This window comes from Vombatus ursinus, unplaced genomic scaffold (genome assembly GCF_900497805.2).
Source record: "Vombatus ursinus unplaced genomic scaffold, bare-nosed wombat genome assembly UNPS02014813.1, whole genome shotgun sequence".
Classification (NCBI taxonomy): domain Eukaryota; kingdom Metazoa; phylum Chordata; class Mammalia; order Diprotodontia; family Vombatidae; genus Vombatus; species Vombatus ursinus.
In genome coordinates, this window is record NW_020954591.1 from 35,983,494 (window position 1) to 36,002,503 (window position 19,010).

The 19,010-nt window shown below is 46.8% G+C and overlaps 2 protein-coding genes across 5 annotated transcripts; one reads left to right on the forward strand and one right to left on the reverse strand.

Annotated features, from left to right (window-relative positions):
- Positions 1-1,294: 1,294 nt before the first annotated feature.
- VSIG2 (V-set and immunoglobulin domain containing 2) lies at positions 1,295-8,191 on the forward strand. Of its 4 annotated transcripts, XM_027877586.1 has the most exons (8): positions 1,295-1,346; positions 1,450-1,530; positions 2,278-2,441; positions 3,651-3,858; positions 5,527-5,685; positions 6,435-6,554; positions 6,711-6,855; positions 7,281-7,829. In XM_027877586.1, the coding sequence occupies exons 1-8, from the start codon at positions 1,310-1,312 to the stop codon at positions 7,411-7,413; spliced, it is 1,047 nt and encodes a 348-aa protein (XP_027733387.1). In that variant the 5' UTR covers positions 1,295-1,309; the 3' UTR covers positions 7,414-7,829. The 4 variants fall into 4 exon arrangements, with proteins under 4 accessions (XP_027733387.1, XP_027733386.1, XP_027733385.1 ...); XM_027877585.1 differs by having other exon boundaries at positions 1,324-1,530; positions 7,510-7,829; XM_027877584.1 differs by having other exon boundaries at positions 1,329-1,530; positions 3,672-3,858.
- NRGN (neurogranin) lies at positions 7,933-18,807 on the reverse strand. Its single transcript, XM_027877592.1, is given in 5 exon segments — positions 7,933-8,906; positions 9,497-9,517; positions 9,831-9,868; positions 9,870-10,058; positions 16,164-18,807. Coding segments are annotated over 3 exon segments (237 nt in total). The 5' UTR covers positions 16,179-18,807; the 3' UTR covers positions 7,933-8,906; positions 9,497-9,517; positions 9,831-9,835.
- Positions 18,808-19,010: the final 203 nt, after the last annotated feature.

Here is a 19,010-nt window from a genome sequence, read left to right on the forward strand (position 1 = left end):
CCCTTTCTGACAATCACATAGCTAGCTAGAGGAAGAGACTTTTAGTTAGAATAGAACCCAGGGTCTTTTATATTTCAATCAAATATCTTTCCATGGTAGTGACACTATGGCTGTCTCTCTTATCTCTTCCCCACCTTTTCCCTTCTAGCCTTCTTATCATCTCAGGATGGCATTAGCCACCCCAGAAAGAAAAATGATGGCATAAGCAAGGCATAGAAGTAATCTAGATCACTTATTAATGTTCTTCAGCAGGAAACAGAAGTGGATATTCCTCATTCTGGAGGTCATCAAAGAGAGAGTGGTATTGGGAACACCATTCCAAATTCCTCTTTCAAATGGAGCAGGATGAGGAACCTAGTTCAAACTCTCCCCCTCTTGTCCCTCTAGTTTTTCTTTTGTCTGTGATGCCCTACTCCAATGTTATTCAATGACGATTTAAACATCTGAGGCATGGGGTGGACAAAGTGAAGGATCAGTCAGGTCTGAACAGGAATAGAAGTAGACCATGTAGCTCCAGGAGACATTCAGTAATCTGTCCCTCTTTTCCTCCCCCTTTCTCCTTCCTTCTATTCCTGTCTTTGTTTACAGGGAATGGCCCTGTCAGCCCTAGAGATTCCATTGGCTTTTTTTCTCAACATCCTGGGTGAAATGACCTCTAGGTTTCAGTTTCTCATATTCATAGGATTATAGATCTTAAGCTGGAAAGGAAGTCTTCAAAGGCTATTTAGTCCAGCCATATCATTGTATAGATGAGGAATCTCAGGCCCAAGACCACAGAGATCATAAGCTTCAGAGGCAGGATCGGAATCCAGACCCCTTGACTCCAAAGACAATGTTTTTTGTTCGATGGAAATATTTATCCAAATTGCTTACATATTTTGAAAATAACTCAGGAGAAAGAAACCGTCCTTTATGGCAGCAGGGGTCACTAAAAGGCTGGGAAGGGCCCAGTGGCTATCTATGCAATAAGCATAATGCTAAAGTGGCACTATGTCTATCGCACATTACATCCACCAAGATAGTAGTCCAAGAATGGAAAATGTTCATTTGTGTATTAATTTGCATGTAACAGTGTTATTATTTCTCAGTGTCAAAATGAATAGGAACCTCCTGAATCTTTCTTCTGGTTTCAGTCCCCGACTCCTAGCCCCTGTTTTGTCATTGTTCCCAGCCTCCAATCCTTTACTCCTCATTGTCCTTTACACCTTTGTTCTGTGGCATGTTGAGATTGGGTTTCTTTTCTGTAGACCTAGCCTGGCCTGGGGTTGATCCCCATTTTGGATTTCCCAAGGTTTTTCTGCTCTCCCCAATGCCTTTCTTTCCAGGTAAAGCACCATTTCCTGAAGGTGCCAGGGCCTCTCCCCCTTGTTTGCTCTTTGTGTTAGTCAGTCCCACTTACCTCTAGGTACAGCACTCCTGGTATTCTCCTCCCACAAAGGCTACACAGAGAAGGACAGCCCAAGGCAGCCATGGCTTGGCTCCCTGGATCCTTAGTGTTTTGGGCAATGCTGACCCTCATCTACCTGATTGGTGAGGAGCTGGGGGCTGTTTGTTGGCTGGTAATGTGTGTTGGAGGCAGTGATTAGAAGGAAAGGGGAGAGAGAAGATTCTGTTAGCTCAACTTCTATAGTTCAGGATCACCCCCATGACACCTCCCTTCCCTCATCTGCCTCAGAAGTTGAATAGCTAGAGGGCCACAGAACTGGGGAAGGATGGGGGCTAAACCAAGACAATTTTAAAAGGGGGAATTGAGTGGAGTAGGATGGGGAGAAGTCTCCTGAAAACTGAGGTTAAATGAGGAATGGGTGAAAGTGAGTGGACTGTAGGGGCCCTGAAGGTGGAAGAGATATTTGGGTTGCTGACAAGATTTCTAAGGACTGTGGGATTACTTTGGTCTTTTATACCCTAAGGCAGATTCACGGAAACTAACAAACATACCCTCATATCTGGCCCAGGCTCTTTTACCCACAGACCCAGCTTAGCCAGCAGAAGTTCCTCCCTTCCTCCCAGAAACCTTTACCTTAGCTTTCAAGGAGGTGTGTGTACAGGAGGTGGGGGAGGGGGGAGAGGGAATGACCCAAATGACTTGTGCTGGAGGGAAGTGGGGAGCCGGTTGTTCTGAGAGGTTCTAGACACCAGATTAACATTGTTTTTGGAAGAGAGGTGGGGAGTTTGGATGGAGTACAGGGGTTTGTTTGCCCTGGTCTTCCCTTCCTGCTTCCATCCTCCTTGGCCAGGATCTGAAGTCTCTCCCTGTTCCCCTTGGGGTTCCCCCAGCCCCAGGATGCTCTGTGGAAGTGAAAGTGCCAATTGAACCCCTGAGCAAACCTGCTGGTGAGGCTGCAGAGCTGACCTGTAGCTATTACACATCCGTGGGAGAAAACTTTGCACTGAAATGGAGCTTTGTCCAGCCGGGTAATCCCATCTCTTCAGCTGAGACTGTGAGTGTGAACTGGGAGGTCTAAGGTCTCCTAGAATGGGATGGGGGTGGAAGGAAGAAGGGAGAGGAAGGCAACTATCCAGTGTAGAGGCAGCCTCACTATAATTGTAGGGGGAGAAATGTAAGGATGTATCTCCTTTGGGTCTACTTAGGTAAAGGGGGAAAATAATCTCTAGATACAGGGATGGAAAACCTTCGGTCTCGAAGCCGCATGGGGCCTTCTGGGTCCTCAAGTTTGGCACTTTGTCTGAATCCAAACTTCACAGAGCAAATCCCCTTAATAAAAGGATTTGTTCTGTAAAACTTGGACTCAGTCAAAAGGCCGCACCCAAGGACCTAGAAGGCCACATGTGGTCTTGTGGCTGCAGGTTTCCTACCCCTGCGTCTAGAATATATGGTTTTCCCACCCTGATCAAACAATTTCCTGTCTGGATATGAGTCACAAGGAAGAGACTCCAGGAGACCAAAGCATAAAAGCTGCTGTTCCACCCCCCCCCCTTCCCCCCCCTCAAAAAAAAAGGTTTTGAAAATTCCCTTCCCCTTTTACCAACCTTTCCTGTGACCTAAGGGCACATCTGTTGCCCTTCCCCTACTTTGAAAGAAGTAATCCAGGCACCCTCTCCCCCCTCCCCTCCCCCCACTCCACTCACTCTAGCATGTCTACAACCGACAAACCTCTCCCAACATCCAAAGATAATAGAAAGCTAGGAATCTTGCATATAGCAGTTTCTGTGAGAGGACATGATAACTGCAAAGTCTCTCATGATGTTTGTTCCTATTACAGCTCCCATGATAGAGGCAGGGCCACTCTACACAAAATTGATAAGTAGAAGTTTATCACTATTATTCACCTTTCCTTCCATAGCCTTTCCCCGATTAGCTCCGTTGCCTCCTACCCACCCTTTGTACCCTAGACTTAGGCTCATGCTGTCCCAAGCTCCTCCTGTCCCAGAGAAAAGTGAGTCAATGGAATAGTTTAAACTAAGCTGTTAGTGACTTAGAAGTTAGTGACTTGATTTATGTGTTTATCAGGAGCATGGCTGTTTTAAGACTTCACCTAGAAAGAACACTTCTTAAGACATTTAATAGCAAAATTTTAGGCACTATGGGAGGGAGAGAGTCTTGGTCCCTGACTTTTGGAAAGGGATCACAGAAGTTGATAGCCACATAAAAGTTGTATGTAATCTCCCTTTCTCTGCCACTTCCCAAGATCCTATATTTCACCAATAAGGAGCTATATCTGACGGGTCCCCAGGCAAAGAGGGCCACTCTGCTGCAGAATCCCCCTACAGGAGGGGTAGCCACACTTCGACTGACAGATATTCGATCTTCAGACACTGGAACCTACCTCTGCCAGGTCAACAATCCACCAGACTTCTATAATAATGGCCTGGGGCTGGTCAATCTCACGGTGCTGGGTAAGGATAGGCCATGATCTGGCAGGCCCATACATGCATACATACTTGATACATATACACCAAAAGACAGTTCTCTTCCACTTCCTGCTTCCTCCACTATACATTGTAGCTTTACTCTGAACTTCAAGGTCACGCACTTTAGGGAAATCAAGGAAACATTTCTCTTCCCCAACAACCTCACTTGGAGACTCTTTGAGATGAGGTAGAACCCTATTATCTGGGATAGTTATAATTTCCATTGATTTAGGTTTCATGTCACTAGAGAGACTCATTGGGCACACAGGAGTATATCTTCTATCTTCTTTGAACCTTATCCCCTAAAATGGGAATTTAGCTGAGCTCTTCCTCCAAAAGCCCAATCAAGGAGGAAATTCTCATTTATAGGCTCAGACACAGTTTTTCCTAAGCACAAAGGCAAAGATGTTGTGGGAATGGGGTCCTTGGTACTTACTAGCTGACTCTTCATTGAGCACCAACATTATATTTAATCATAGCTAGTTGTCTCTATAGGACCTATCTAACTTCCCATAGGAGATAGGGCCTGGATCTGTGATTTCATTGTTACAGCAAACTTCTGGAAGAGAAAACACTTTCTTTTCAGTTTATATAGTCTTAGGGAGTTGTCTGAAAAGCTGACTTGCCCACGGTCACACAGTCAGTGAGTTTTAGAGGGGGAACTTGAATCCAGGGATTCTAATTCTTAGCCTGGCTCTTTGTCCACTATTTCATAGGCACCACGAACTCAATTCATCCAAAACAAATCATTAACTCTATCATCCCCCGATTTCCTTCCCCACTGAAATCACCCTGTTTCTTATTTCTGCCAAGAGAACCATTATCAGTTCAGTCGCCTGGTTTTGAAACCTGAGAGTCCTACTTGATCTTCAATGTCCCCCCACCTCCCCTTTTCTCAACTGGCCAAGTTCTGTTGATTTTCACCTCCACACCAACCCTAGACTTCACTTCCTTCTTTGCAGTCACATCATACCCACACTGCTTCACTCCTCCATCACCTTTCACTATTTCAACACTATCTTTAATTCCTGTCCCTGCCTCCATTTTTTCTCTTCAACAATCCATCTTCCACAGTACTGCCAAATCAACATTCTTAAAATAGATCTTACCACGTCACTTCCCTGGTCAAAAGCTGCCAGGAACTATCCTATTGCCTCTGTGACAAAATACAAACTCCTGTGTTTGGCATTTAAACTTCTTCACAATCTGGTATTCACCTACCTTTCCAGACTTAATACACATTACACCCCTTCAGGCACTCTACAGTCTAGCTCAAGAGGCCTATTTAGTGTTTTTCATACAAGACATTCCTTCTCCTATTTCTGTTGCCTCCTCTGGGTGGAATATACTCCATTCTTCCATCCACGTCTTAGGATCCTTAGCATCTTTCAAAAGTCAGCTCAAGCACCACCACCTATATGAAACTTTTCCTGATTGCTCCCAGTTTCCATTTGTGCCTCTACCTTCCCTTCTTCCCTCCCCTATTATCTTGTATTTGATTATATTTATGTTATTTTCTTATGTTAGTGTCAGGAGAGAATGTAAATTCCCTGAGCACAGGGACTGATTCACTTTGGTCTTCGTTTTCATACATAGCAAGTGCTTAATAAATGCCCAATTGATTAACTCTCACCTAAAACACTTCCTCTGCAGTACCCCCAACAAAGCCCACATGTGGACAAAGTGGGCAGATCTCAGTAGGAGGGGGTGCTGCATTGACCTGCAGTTCTTCAGGGGGTGCCCCCCGTCCTGTGTACACTTGGGTTCGATTGGGTTCTGCTCCTACACCAGCTCCTGGCAGCATGGTACAAGGTAAGTGTTTGTGTGTGGGGGGGGGGGGGTAGGGTGAAGGGGGGAAAGGGGAGTGGGGTTGCGATAAATCAATATTTAAGATATTGAGAACCTAAAATGGCAAGGTCTATCCTTAGGACCATCCAGGAATCTATGTGGCCAAGAGTTCTGGTCCCCTACTTGGGCTTCAGCAGCTTGGAAAATCCCTGATCACTCTTTTATTTGACACCCTATGCCAGAGATGGGGAACCTGCAGCCTTGAGGCCACAAGTGGCCCTCTAGGTCCCCAAGTGTGGCCCTTTGACTAAATCCAAACTTCATAGAAGCCCTGCCCTATGCTCTCACTGTTAAGAGGCAGCACAACATAATGGACAGGGCATTGGACTTTTGAGTCAGAAAGACCAGAGCTCGAATCCTGTTTCAGATACTTATGAGCTGTGTGACCCTGGGCACTTAACCCTGCTGTGCTTCTTATTTTTCTCATTTTTAAAATGATAGGGTTGGGATTGATGGCTGATAAGGTCCCTTCTAACCCTGAGTCTATGATCTTGTGACTGTTAATGGAGGTAGGAAAGAAGTAGCAGCAGTTGGGAAAGGCTGTGGCAGAGCTCAGGATATAAGGGGTCTATAGCATAGTGGAGTGTGACAGAGCAGACAGCCCCTGTAACATGTCAATGAACTGCAATCTGCCCTTGAATGTCCCATATCACCCAGTTTTTCTGTTTCCTATGGGCATAGCTACTCCATCACATCTCCCCTCCTTTTCCTAGATGAAGTCTCTGGTCGGCTCATCCTCACCAACCTTTCTCTCACTTCCTCTGGAGTCTATCGATGTGTGGCTGCCAATCAGTTAGGCAGTGCTTTCTGTGAACTGACCCTTGCAGTGACTGGTATGGGGATGGGGCTCTGACTTTTCAATCTTGAAAGATACAGGACTAGAGTGGGGAGACCTGGACTGGGGAATGTGTGTTAAAGGTGGGGTTGTACAAGATGGTTAACAACCAAGGTCTTTCTTTGAGTGTCCTGTGGGTTTTGTGTCTTCTCAGATCCTTCCAAGGGCAGGGTTGCAGGAACTGTGATAGGTGTCCTCCTGGGCTTGCTGTTCTTGGTGGTAGGTGTATTCTGCCTACTGAAGTTCCAGAAGCAGAGGATTAAGAAGCCAAGGGAGATATATGGGGGCAATGACCTTAGGTGAGGAGGCTGGAGGTGGGAAGAGGAAGGGAAAGGGTGGTGTCAGGTTAGGGTACACCAGAGGCAACATCCCTACCACATATTACCCTCCCACAGGATATTTGAGGACTGGAGAGAGTCAAGAAGGGCATCTGAGCTGGAGATTTAGCCCAGGAAAATTGAAGGGAGACAATAGGCTTGGCTCTGGGTCAGAAACTGTGGTGTGGATCCCAAACCTGGGGCATTTTTGGTTTGAGGAATTGGTCCTGGGGTCATACAGCCATATATTGAAGGTAGGGGTTGAAAATGAGAAGTTTAGATGAAGTTGAGGGAACAACTCTCTCCTTTAGCAACAAGTGTTAGTTCCAAAAGTTCAAGGGGAGGACGGGAAAACAGAAGGATGACGATCTCTGGTTTTATTTGAGGAGTTGTTTCTCTTCCATCAGAGAGGATGCCAAGGCCCCAGGGGTTTATGATTCACTTCCCCGGAGAGGCAATACAGATGTTGGGCTACTGGAGAGGTCCCCTTCTGCCAGCACTGTGACCACCACCAAGTCCAAGCTCCCCATGGTTGTTTGACAACTTTCTATGCTCTACTGCCTCTATCCCGAGGGACTTGAATTTATAATTAAAGTCCTAGTTTTCAGGACTTATCGTTGGCTTTTTTTTTTAAAGGGTAGATGAATGTATGACTCCTCCAGTGGATGGAATGGGCCTAACTTCTAAGGAGCCTTGAAGCCAGAGAGCGAGTGACTATCTAGAGAGGTTGCGTGGAGAGTGCTCAGGCAGTCAGCCAAATCTATCTGGATCACTCGTGTCTTAGGTGGATTCCTCCCTCACCTTTTTGGTAGAGTTTTCCAGACACATTTTGGTATTGAGACCATGTCACTTACAAACTGTTGGGCTGTGTCACATAAACCTTTCTATTTCTCAGCTTCCTCATCTGTAAAATGGGGATACTGGTACTACCTGTCTTGCAGGGCTGTCAGTAAAATTCTTTGTATTTTTAAAAGTTCTAAGTCGGGTTGGGGCTAGTCCAGTCCAGGGCCTTCCCTCTCTGTAAACCCATCCCAACCCCTTCTCGAGGGTAGCCCGGAACACTTGGACATTCCTCTTTATTGTTCACATTCCAACCCAGAGCGGTCACATGCACACACGAAAATTTAAAAACCCTTCTGCCACAGCCCCAGGAGCCCGGTTAGGGGCTGGGCGGTCAGGGCAGGGCAGGGCAGGGCAAGGGGCGGGGCAGCTTCTGACTCCCCCCACACCCCCTCTCGATCACCTCGGCCTAGGAGTTTGCATAACAAGAAGAGAGTTGGAGAGGTGGTCGCGGGATGCGCAGCAGTCGAGGCTAGGGGCATAGGGCTGTAGAATGGGCTCAGGACTGGGAGATTACAAGCAGGTGTGGGACTGGGCGTGCAATCACCGTCACTTCAGGGGACCTCTGGAACGGGAAACCGCTCCTCCCCCCACCAACCAGAATAGGATCATGCCCAGAAGTAAAGGGTTCCGGCACCCCCAAAAGCCTCCCCTCACCCCGAGTGTGTAAACTGGGGACTGCCTGTGGAGGAGCAGAAGGCCCAAAGTCTTGGAGCTTGGGTGGGCTGGATGGGGATGGTTACAGCAGCACAGTGAGTAGGGGTGGAGACAGGCGTATCCTTCGGCTTTCCGCAGAAACAAACAGGATTTCCTTAGTGGGAGCACACACACTTGGACTACTTGGGGGCGCCCTCAGCAATCCGCAGAGAGAAAGCGAAGAGGAGCTTAGTAAAGTTGGTGGTGAGTTCATGCAGGGCGGGTGCGCTGTGGAGGTGGAGCAGGTTAGGCAAAACGAGGAGGTGGAGGAAAGGAGGACAGACAGGAGAGGGGTAAAGAAGATAGGGAAATCAGGTCCCTTTTCAGACTGGCGAACAGGTAGAGTGACTCCGGAATGGAGCCGGCCTGAGGGGGAGGGGTCTCCCGGTGGCGTGTGGGCTCCTGAGGCTGGCAGGAGAGGTGGGGGAGTAGTCACAAACATTGCAGGGAAGTCTTGTCACTGCGAAGGGGACATGGCATCCACCTCACCTAGGGAACTGCGGAGAGAGAAGCTCTGAACATCATTCCCTTCTCTTCGCTCCACTAGTCCCCATCCTTAACCTCAGCTGGGGTCAGAAGCCAGTGCTTTCTCTCCCTTCTATCTGCACCCCCGCTAAGATGCCAAGGAGATTGGTCTCGGAGGAGGGTGTCTGGGACTTCCACTTATCTAGAAACTGCTCCCCGCCCCCCAGTCACTGAACTGAAATGACCTCCCAAGGGTGTCTATGAGCGAAAGAAATTGCGTATGTTCGAATCGCTGTGTATGCCTGTGACTTCAAGGAAGTAACTCCGTTTGTACATGTTTGTCCAGGTATGCATGCTGTCCCTGCCTCTGGGTCACCGACTCAGTTCTTACAGGATTCCCTTCCCCCAACCATCGGCCCCCCTTTCCCCCCCCCCCCCCCCCCCGGCCTCCTCCGGCCCCAGCAGCAGCAGGTGGTGTCTGGTAGCCTTGGAATTGGAAAGAAGGGAGAGGAAGGATTTGACACCTCCCACGGACAGACACGGCCCCTCCCAACAAAGATACTAATACACCCGGGCTAATACTAGCACAACTCCTGCCCCTCCCGAGTAACACAATAATTACCTTAGAAAACAGTCAGTTCACCTTCAGTCGTGGGGCAAGCAAGGGTTGAGAGACAGAGAAGGAAAAACAGAAGGAAATATTGAATCCACAGGTCCTTCCCCCCCCCCGCCCCGCCCTCTGATGCAGTCGGTCACCTGGGTAGGGGCTTCGACCCCCCCCAGTCTCTCCCCCACAATACAAATAGCTGCTCCGCTCTTAGGACCTCGGGAGTGAAAGGGTCCCCGGAAGGAGACTTCCTAATGCTCGTAGGACTGAGGTGGGGGGTCGAAGGAATACTCATGCTGGGAAAATTGAGAGAGGGATCTGGGGATAGATGGTGACACTTAACCCTTACCTGGCTTAGTCTCCGCTGGGGCCGCCTCCCGCGCCCCCCCCGGGCGCCCCCAGAGCCGCCCGCCCCCCCGGGGCCTGGGCCCTTCCGAGCTCGCTCCCCACTTTTGATCTTCTTCCGAGCCATGTGGCCCCGGAAACTCGCCTGGATTTTGGCCGCAGCCGCGTTGGCGCCAGGATCGTCCAAAGGGATGTCCAAAATGTCATCGTCTGGCTTGGAACAAGCGCTCTCCTGGGGGATTGGGGGAGGGAAAGAAGATATGCCTGGATGGGGTGCAGTTGGGGGTCAGGGATGAGAAGAGACTCCAGCTGGATGTTAGAAAAGCTGGGGTGGGAGACACCAGGAAGCAGAGGGTTTTGGGTGACAGGGCTTCGTAGAGACTTGGGAAGGGACGTTATTGGGGTGAACGGAGTCAAGATATTTGGGGAGCTTGGACTGCAGACAAGAATAGATGGAGAAGAAAGGGAGGCTAGCATAGGAGAGTAGCTGTGTACCAGAGATAGGAACCTGGGGACAGGAAACCTGGGTGGAGAATAGTCCTTAAGGGACAGGAGAGGGCTCTGAGCCTCGCTGACCACAGCCACACTCTAGCAGGAAAGGAAACCCATTTTCTTGGTGCTGGAAAAACTGCCAGTAGGAATTAGGAGATGGGGGAGGAGCTGGAGAGCCAGCCAGAATATGGAGAAGCAGAAACAACAGGAAACGGAGGCCGGGAACATAGCTCCCCCTCAGGGTTCTGGTTCCCCCAAGATCCACTTGATCAGAGACTAGATCTAGATCAGAGCTACCCACACCCACTCAGAACTCCCAATTTTACCACTTCTCCGGGGGTATAGTTTTGTTAGCTGTAAGAAAGAGAGGTTGAACTCTGTAATATCTGAGATATCTTCCATCTATAAGAGATTCAGGTTAGAGAATCCAGGACTGCAGAGAAGAATCAGCAGCATTTTCCTTATTTGGAGACTAGTGTGATTTGGGGGGGGGGGGCCTTGTCAGAGGAATCATTTTAAAGAAACATTTTGTTCTACTAAGTCAAATGCTTTTATAGCAGCAACAACAATAAATGGGAGCTGGATTCTCTACACCTTCCAGTCAATTATGTCATTGCAAAAATGGAATCTACTGTGGAATACTCTTTGGAAAATTTGCCAGTTCTTTTCTCATACTTTCATCAACAATGCTTTCCGTGCTGATGTAGATTATTTTCATAAAAATTTTGTAGAGATGTGAAAGTAGGCATATGGGTCGATTTTTATTGGTGAGAGTAGGCTACTACTGTTACTAATGATTTTGAAGGAGAAATTACTTAGAGAATGTCCACAGAGGTCCATATGACCAGGAAAAAAAGGTGGGCTGATCTTTAGCAAGATCAAGGGATAATTGAAGGACAACCCACACACTCCAGCAGTATAGATAGAATATCAAGAGATCTAGCGGAAAAACCTCCAATGTAGTGATCAAACTCTGCTCTTCCTTCCTCTCCCCTCTTTTTCCTCATGGAAGGTTAATAGCACATGGACAACAGTGACATAGAATGAGAAGAGTAGATGGGTTGCAATCTGCTGTAATGGAGGGAGTACACAACTGATGAAATTACAGATTGGCTGAAGTAGGGAATTAAGGGGATATATGTAAGGTGAATTAAGTGAATTAAGGGGATGTATGGGCTCTCACAGATTTAGATGCTAGATTTAGGGCCAAAGACAACAGGCTTGAAGAGCCTCAAGGATTTTGAGTATCTCAGTTATGGCCAACAGGATGGGGACCCCTAGATTTAGAGGTTTCCTTCTATTACTTTCCTACCCAGACTGTTCCTCCTCCAGGAAAAGCTGAGAGACAAAAAAGAGAGGAGACAGTTTATAAGTCCAGATGGGAAAAGAAGCAGAGAAAAGACTCATTTCCACCTACTAAGGGGAAGAAGGAAACATAAATTGGAGCAGAAAGGCCTTTCTATGGTGTGTGTATGGGAGAATGAATCAGGGACAACATAAAATGTGAATAAACTGAACCACAATGCTAGATTAAGCAAATTTAAAAAGAGGTTCTTAACCTGGAGTCTGAAGATAGATTTCAGGAAGTCCATGTTCTTGGATGGAGAAAAAAAATTACATCTTTATTTTCACTAATTTTTTATTTCCTTGGTAAGCTTATGTGTTTTAATTTATTCATTTAAAAAACATTATTCTGAGTTGTCCAGAGACTTCAACAGACTGCCAAAGGGATCCATAACACACACAAAAAAGATTTATTACCCTAAGTCTAAGGCTACTCTGACTTCCAAAGGCAGGTGGATACCACATAGACTCACGTGAAAGCTTCTCTTAGGCATGGCTGGGGATGGGGGAGGTGAGAATGGTATTAATCATATCATTAGTCTGAGATCCAGAATAGATTGGAGCTCAGGTTCATGGGGTTTGTGTAGTCTCTGCTTTTTTTCCTTCCCTCTCCGAGTTTTATTTTGAAGTATGTAAGTTAGGTTCTGATCCTCATTTCTAGCAACCTTCTTCCAGTTTCTTGAAGACTTCCAATGGTGACCTTGTTTCTCCTACTGTTTTTCTACATGTGGGAGGGTAGGGGAATGGGGAAGTTGTTGGACATGTGACCACTAGAACCACTTTCACCCCATTTCCAGTTCTGAGGGCACCAGTTATCAAGTCACCATCTATGTTATGTTATATTTGTCTCAAGTCTTCTGGGAGCAGGTAAAAAGAAACCCTAGGTAGAACTTAGTCAATTGGATTTGAAGTCTGCCTTCTCATGGTTCCTCTTCTTAGAAGAGGGAATAGGGTGTATGTATTTGAGACTGAAGGGTAGAGAATGATGCCCCTGGAGCAGAAAAGAAACAAAATAAGACATAGCACTGGGGGGCAGGAGGAGATAAGATAGGCAGGAAACTATTTCTTCTGTGGAATTTCAGTTGACCACTTCCTTAGGGCCTGGTTAACCTGGTTGCTAGGGCTTTGGGCAACACCAGTTTAAATTCTGTACACCTGAGTCTAATTTAGCAAAAAATCATCAATACTAACTCTCACCTCTGAAATATACTTATCATGCACCTACCCCCGTCCTCAGCCCCTTTTCTGGGCCTACAACTATATTGGAGTCTTTTTGAATGGTACTTAAGTTTTTCCCTCATTTGTTATCCCAGTGAAGTGTCCCTGGCTTTATTGAAAAGCTAGAGTGATGACCCTGTCCTCCTATCTTTTCTGGTCTAGAACATTCTCTGCTTTCTAAGCTTACCGTTCTCCTTTTCCTTCTTCAGATCCCTAGGACCTCGGTCCCCCTCTCCTCTGCCCCAACTCTCAAGTGGTTTTTCTGCTCCAGAGCTGGACACAGACTGATCACCACTAGTTCCACTCTCCAGAACCCCAGCAGCTAAGGGAATAAGGTAGGGGTAGGGTGGGGTGGGGGGAAAGTATCCTTTCCCAGAAGAACAGTTGCCAAATCTGAATCCACCAGGGCTGGATTCAGATTGAAAACCTGCAACGACAAGCAAAAGCTCTCCCCCTACCTCACGTACTCCTAGCCCCTCCTTTCAGTCTTCAGGGACCAGCCAACCCAGTAGAAGAGAAAGGAAAGAAGGAAAGGGGCAGGTCTCAATTCCAAGGTTGGTTCAGAGGCTATGATTCTGTGGCTTCATTTGGGCCACCTCAGTTTTACCTAGCAGGAGCTGGGGAAAGAGAGAGGTAGTTGGAAGGGAAGAAGGGTAGAGCTGGGAGGGATTCTTCACATTTTCATGTGAAATGAAGTGTAAGCAAAACAAAACTTTGGAAATTAATACCTATAATGCTTGCATCAACAGGAAAGGCACTTCCCCCTCTATCCTCTTTCCCTTAAGAGGTCTACCATTTCTTTCCTCACATCTTTTTGTTCCTATCTTTTCAGTATCAAGGGAAAGTAAGGAACAAAGTAGGGCTGGGCCTTGTCCCAAATTCTACAGTCAGGATCAGTAGGAAATTTTGCAAGTAACATAGAACAGGGAGAGAAGAAGAAGGACAAGGTGGGATAAAACTCAGGTTGAGATTGAATAGAATTTAAGAATCTTAGAGACTTTTTGGCCCAATTTTCTCATTTTACAGATGAGAAATATGGGCCCAGAGTACTGTGACTTACCCATGGTCAGAAACACAGTCAGTGGCAGACCTGGAACTTGAACCCAAGTATCCTAATTCCCATTCTATTCACTCATTGCTTAGACTTAAATACCCGAGATGTCCTATACGGCTTCTCTTGCCTATTCTAGTTCCTGTATGGGATTCAACAATGATCTCTAACACCTAAATCTCCTGTGAATATTACTAAGGGATTTTCTGAAGAATAGAGGATGGGACAGAAATTAACCACCTCTATTCCAACTATATACTTACTCTACAATTCAACCATGCTTGCACCTCTCAGTCCCCATCTTCTTCCCAGTGTCCACATTTCCCTTTTCCAGAGCAGTAGCAAAACTAACTCACCACTCACAATCTTGGAACCTCATTTACCCATCCTGTTTATCTGACAGACCTAGGAGAATAGAGGATGCAATGAGCAACTCAAAGGAAGAGAATCCCCCTGATGTAGGGGTATGTATGTGTGTATGTGGGGCGGCGGGAAAGTGTGTGATCCAGCTTAAATTTCCAAGGCATTTTGCTGTAGGAGTGACTGCAGTGTTAAGGAGGGTCCCTAATTTCTCTTAGTGAACTCCTCTTGCCTTCATTAAAATTCTTTCCAGGAAGGGCTCTATTCTTGGTTGGACTCCTCTGTCAATGGGGGACATTTAGGTAGCATCCCCTCTATCCCACTTGCTGGGGAGATAAAAGCAAAAACTCTAGTTACCCAGAGGAGTAAGGTTATACAGGAGACAGTTCATTTAGGGAATGGATAATAGTGTTGCTCCTGGAGTCGTGCGGATTTGATTTAACATCTTGCCTCAGATACTTCTTAGCTGTGCAAATCACTCTAATCTCTCTCAGCCTCAGTTTCCTTATCTGTAAAGGGGGATAATAGCATCTACATCACAGTATTGTTGTGAGGATCAATAAAATAACACATGTAAATCTTGTAAACCTTAAAAATAATGCATAAGTTCTAAATATTATTTTATTCCACTTCCAGGACTAAAATTCTTCTTTAGTTCTGGCATCTGTACTCTTTGTTCTCACCTTTCAGCACATTTTATTGTTCAGGAAGTCTTAATTTTTTCCTCAAACCCTTCTCTCCCTCTCTTCTCCACTCCTCTTAGCTCTCAGCACTACTCCTAACTGATAGGCAGTAGGGTTTGCCACTTGTTAGTGGCAGGGTCTCTTTATACCACACTCAGAGGGTTGGAAAGCCATGATCTGGGCAACCAATATCTATTCACACACAGCATTTCTTCCCTTCCTCCTCCAAATCCTACCTCACCTACAAACTCTTCCCTCCTTTCCTCAATTTCCTTCTCTCCTTTCTGGGTGATCTCACTGAATTGTACCATTCCTCCCACATTGAACCTTTCTCTCCCCACTGCCTATCTCTGTCTTGAGTGACTGAGGCCCTGAGCCCATAATCTTCCTGAGAGAGCAATTCTACTGATTTAGACTAATGAAAAGATGTGAATAAAGTAAGATTATCCAAACCGTTCCTAGGTCAGCTAGACAAATTCTTATTTGCTACGTTCTGATTTCTTATGTGGGGGGTGATAAATGACAGATATTTCCTTCCTTCTCCTGCAGAGACCTCTGGAGGTCATCTCATCCAATCTCCACACCTTCCCTGAAGCAGAAGAGGGGAAGGGGAAAGGGGCTAGAACTCTTTCACCCAGATTGCTTCTTGTCCAAGATCAGTATTAACCAATTAACTGATTACTTCCACCTTGGGCACTGTTGGATTCTTAGGAGATTGCCAGTAGGTGGAGACTGGTCTTGAGTCTACAGATTCCCAGGGAGAGATCCACCACAACCTTCTTGTTCTTGGGGTCTCCTACCCTTCTTTATCGGAAAGTGCGTCCTGACGATCTAACCTCTGTCCTGCCGCTGCTTCACCCTGCAAAGACTACTGTCCGTTCCGGCCAGGTCAGCTCCAACAATGAAACGATCAAAAAGGTTCGTGTTCTAACCACGACTGCTGTCTTTGGGGAATCGTTCCTGGGCTCGGAAGCCTAGGGAGGACGCCCCCCCACCCCACCGAACCCCCCTCCCCGCCCTCACCTCCTCATTTTTTTTTCTCCAAGCACCCTTTTTCACCAACCTACCCTTTTCCTTTAGTTAACGGCCCAATTCCCTCCCTAGGTTCGCCCACCCCTCATCTCCCACTTTCCCTATGTGGTCCCACTAGCACCCTTAGACCCCCTCCTCTGGTGGTCCTTGTATTTACCGTGCAGCAATCCATCCCGACCGCAGGGCTGGGCTGGGCGGGGCTGGGGGCGGGGGCAGGGGCGGTGAGCTGTCCGACGCCTTTCAGGGACTTTGGTTTCCCGGCTCAGAGTGCAAAATCCGCTCCCGACTCTATTCCTCTCTCTCCCGCGCTCGGGACTGCTCTGGGATGTAACCTGAAGCCCACAGTAGGGTAGCCAATCAGGAGGAGTCTTAACTTGAGTGGGCAGAGGAGAGGAGAGACTACGCCTTGAGGCTCCGCCCCCTTTGTGCCCTCTTTTCCCCCCTCCCTACCAACCCCCACCAGTGGCGGCCCCAGCCCCTACACCTACACACCTTCCTCTATTCCTCCTACACACCTACAGCCTCCCAAACTCCCACGCAATAATCCCCACCATCTCCACTCCCCAATACAGCACAGAGTGGTAGGCAAGGAGTACGGGAAATAGAAAAACACCCCCGACCTCTCAGAGACACACACCCTTCCATCCGGACACATATATCTTAGTACAGTTACCTGAGGCTCCAGCTTTTCGAGAGAGATACCCCTCCCTTTGTTTTCCTCCACTTAGGGATGTGCCTCCCCCAATTCTTCCATTTTCCCCACTCTCACTCGAATCTCCAAAGTAAGCAACACACACAGACCTCACCAAAATGTGGGAAGATTGTCTACTCTTCACATCCAGTACAGCGCAGATGTATTCATCCTGCAAGTTATGAAGGCCAGTGATGGGCACATAGTCATACACAAATACATGAAAATTCAGATACCCCACAGAGAGCTGTACACCCACACACTGCTATACTCTACATAGATTAGCTCAAATACACATGGGCACCCGTCCCCTAACACACACACACATACACACATCCTGCTCAGAAAGACATATATGCAATTGCAACCTGCAAACCTGTGATACGCAGATACTGAGTACTGTATAATACACTTTACATATACACATGATGTATACATATTTGTAAGAAGGGATCTTCAAGAACCATCTCCCCATTATCCCTTGCACCTCCCTAGAGAGCTATCCTCCTAGAATCTGTTCAGTGTCTCCTACCCTTTGCTGTGGGGTAAATTCCTTCAAGGTCCAAGGAATCCTCAGCTCTCAGATACACACCTGCCCCTTTCCTTCTCTGTTCATCTGGAGAAGAAAACCATTTTAACCTTAAGCACAGTGAATCATGAGGATTCTAGTTATCTCTCTGGGGTCAGGGAAGTGTTAGGGGAGAGAATTCATGTATCCTGAAAGGCTGGGGGAAGGGAGTTATGGAGAAATCCACATAGAAAGGAAAATCTCATGTCTTGGACCTTAGGGCTGGTAATGGTGCAGGATATTGTATGAGTAAGGGTAAGGTAGTTATGAGAAAAACGGAAAATTCTAAATCAACAAGCTCGAAGAGGGGGAAAAGAGAATTGCTGATAGGGCAGTTCAGAGAGGAAAGAAGATAGGTGATGAAGCTCTGGAGATGCCTGGTAATTAAGCCCACATATGTGGCTCAGGTGAAGGGTGGGCTTGTGAAAAGCATAGGTTGGTTCACTTATCTGAAAGGATAGTACAGAAGTTCTTGGGACCAAAGGGGAAAACAGAAAAATCTAATTGTTAGCAAGGGTGGGGATAGAGTTAACTACCTTGGTTCTCCAGAGCTGGGTTTCCAAAGTTTTAGGGAATCTCCCCCCTCCCCAATTATTGAAGGCTCACCCATGTTAGTGAGAATTTAATCAATTCCTGGTACAAAATACCATTTTCTGACACCAACAAACCATAACTTGCCTCAGGTGCTCAAGCCTCTTAGTTGATTGGGAGTATATAAGACCTTAGGCTAGGTAACTTCCCTGACGAACTCTATCACTAGGGTCCTATGGGGATGGATGGGGAAGTGGGAAAGTGGGTATCAGGCCCTGTCTCCATGCTTCTGTCTTCCTAATTTAGAACTGAGGAGTTTTGGGATTTGGTGAGTTTGCAGTAAAGTCTCCCAAGTTGCTAGGCAACCTTCCTCTGCAGGCTGTGCTGCCTCCTGGTCCTTCCTCCTGCTGGTCAGAGATGATGGGGGGGTGTCTTTGCAGTGAATTCCCCTCGCCCCACCCCAACTCCAATACCTGTAGCACTCTCCCTTCTCCCTACATAAATATTGTGGCGTCTGGGGGCAGGGAGAATGGTCTCTCTAGAAGATCCCAAGCTTACAGGAGAGTGGGTATTGTGGCAGCTGCCAGTCCCAGTGACACAATCAACACCACAGCAACAGCCCACTTCCGTACCCACGCTATACTGGCCATGGTTTCTGGGGGGAGGGGATGTCTCTAAGATGGGACTAGACAGGGCAAAAGATATACATATGCAGAGACATAGACACAAAGCTATCTCTCCTCCCACACCCATAGACACATATGCGTAGATGTAGAGTCACAGGCAGACACAGACCATTGCATACATATGAATAACGATAGTCATGGACACTTCAATTATATTAATATGTTTACAGAGGTAAAGACACAAAGCTGGACTCATGTATACCTGGTGTCTCATATACACCCCTGCTGTGGCCAAACACTTCCTCTGCAAAGGGGGCTCTTCTCTTAATTAGATGGGCAGAATTTATAATTAAATAAAATAAGCATTTATTAAGTACCTACTATGTGCCAAGCACTGTACTAGGCATTGGGGATTCAGAGACAAAAATAAAACCATTTCTTCCCTGAAGGTCTTCACAGTCTAATGAGAATGAGGGTAGGGTGGAGAGAAAGATACATGTACACAGATAAATAAATAAAAAAAAATACAAAGTGATTTGAAGGATTGGGAAAAACCTCATGTAGGAAGTAGCACTTGATCTGAGGCCT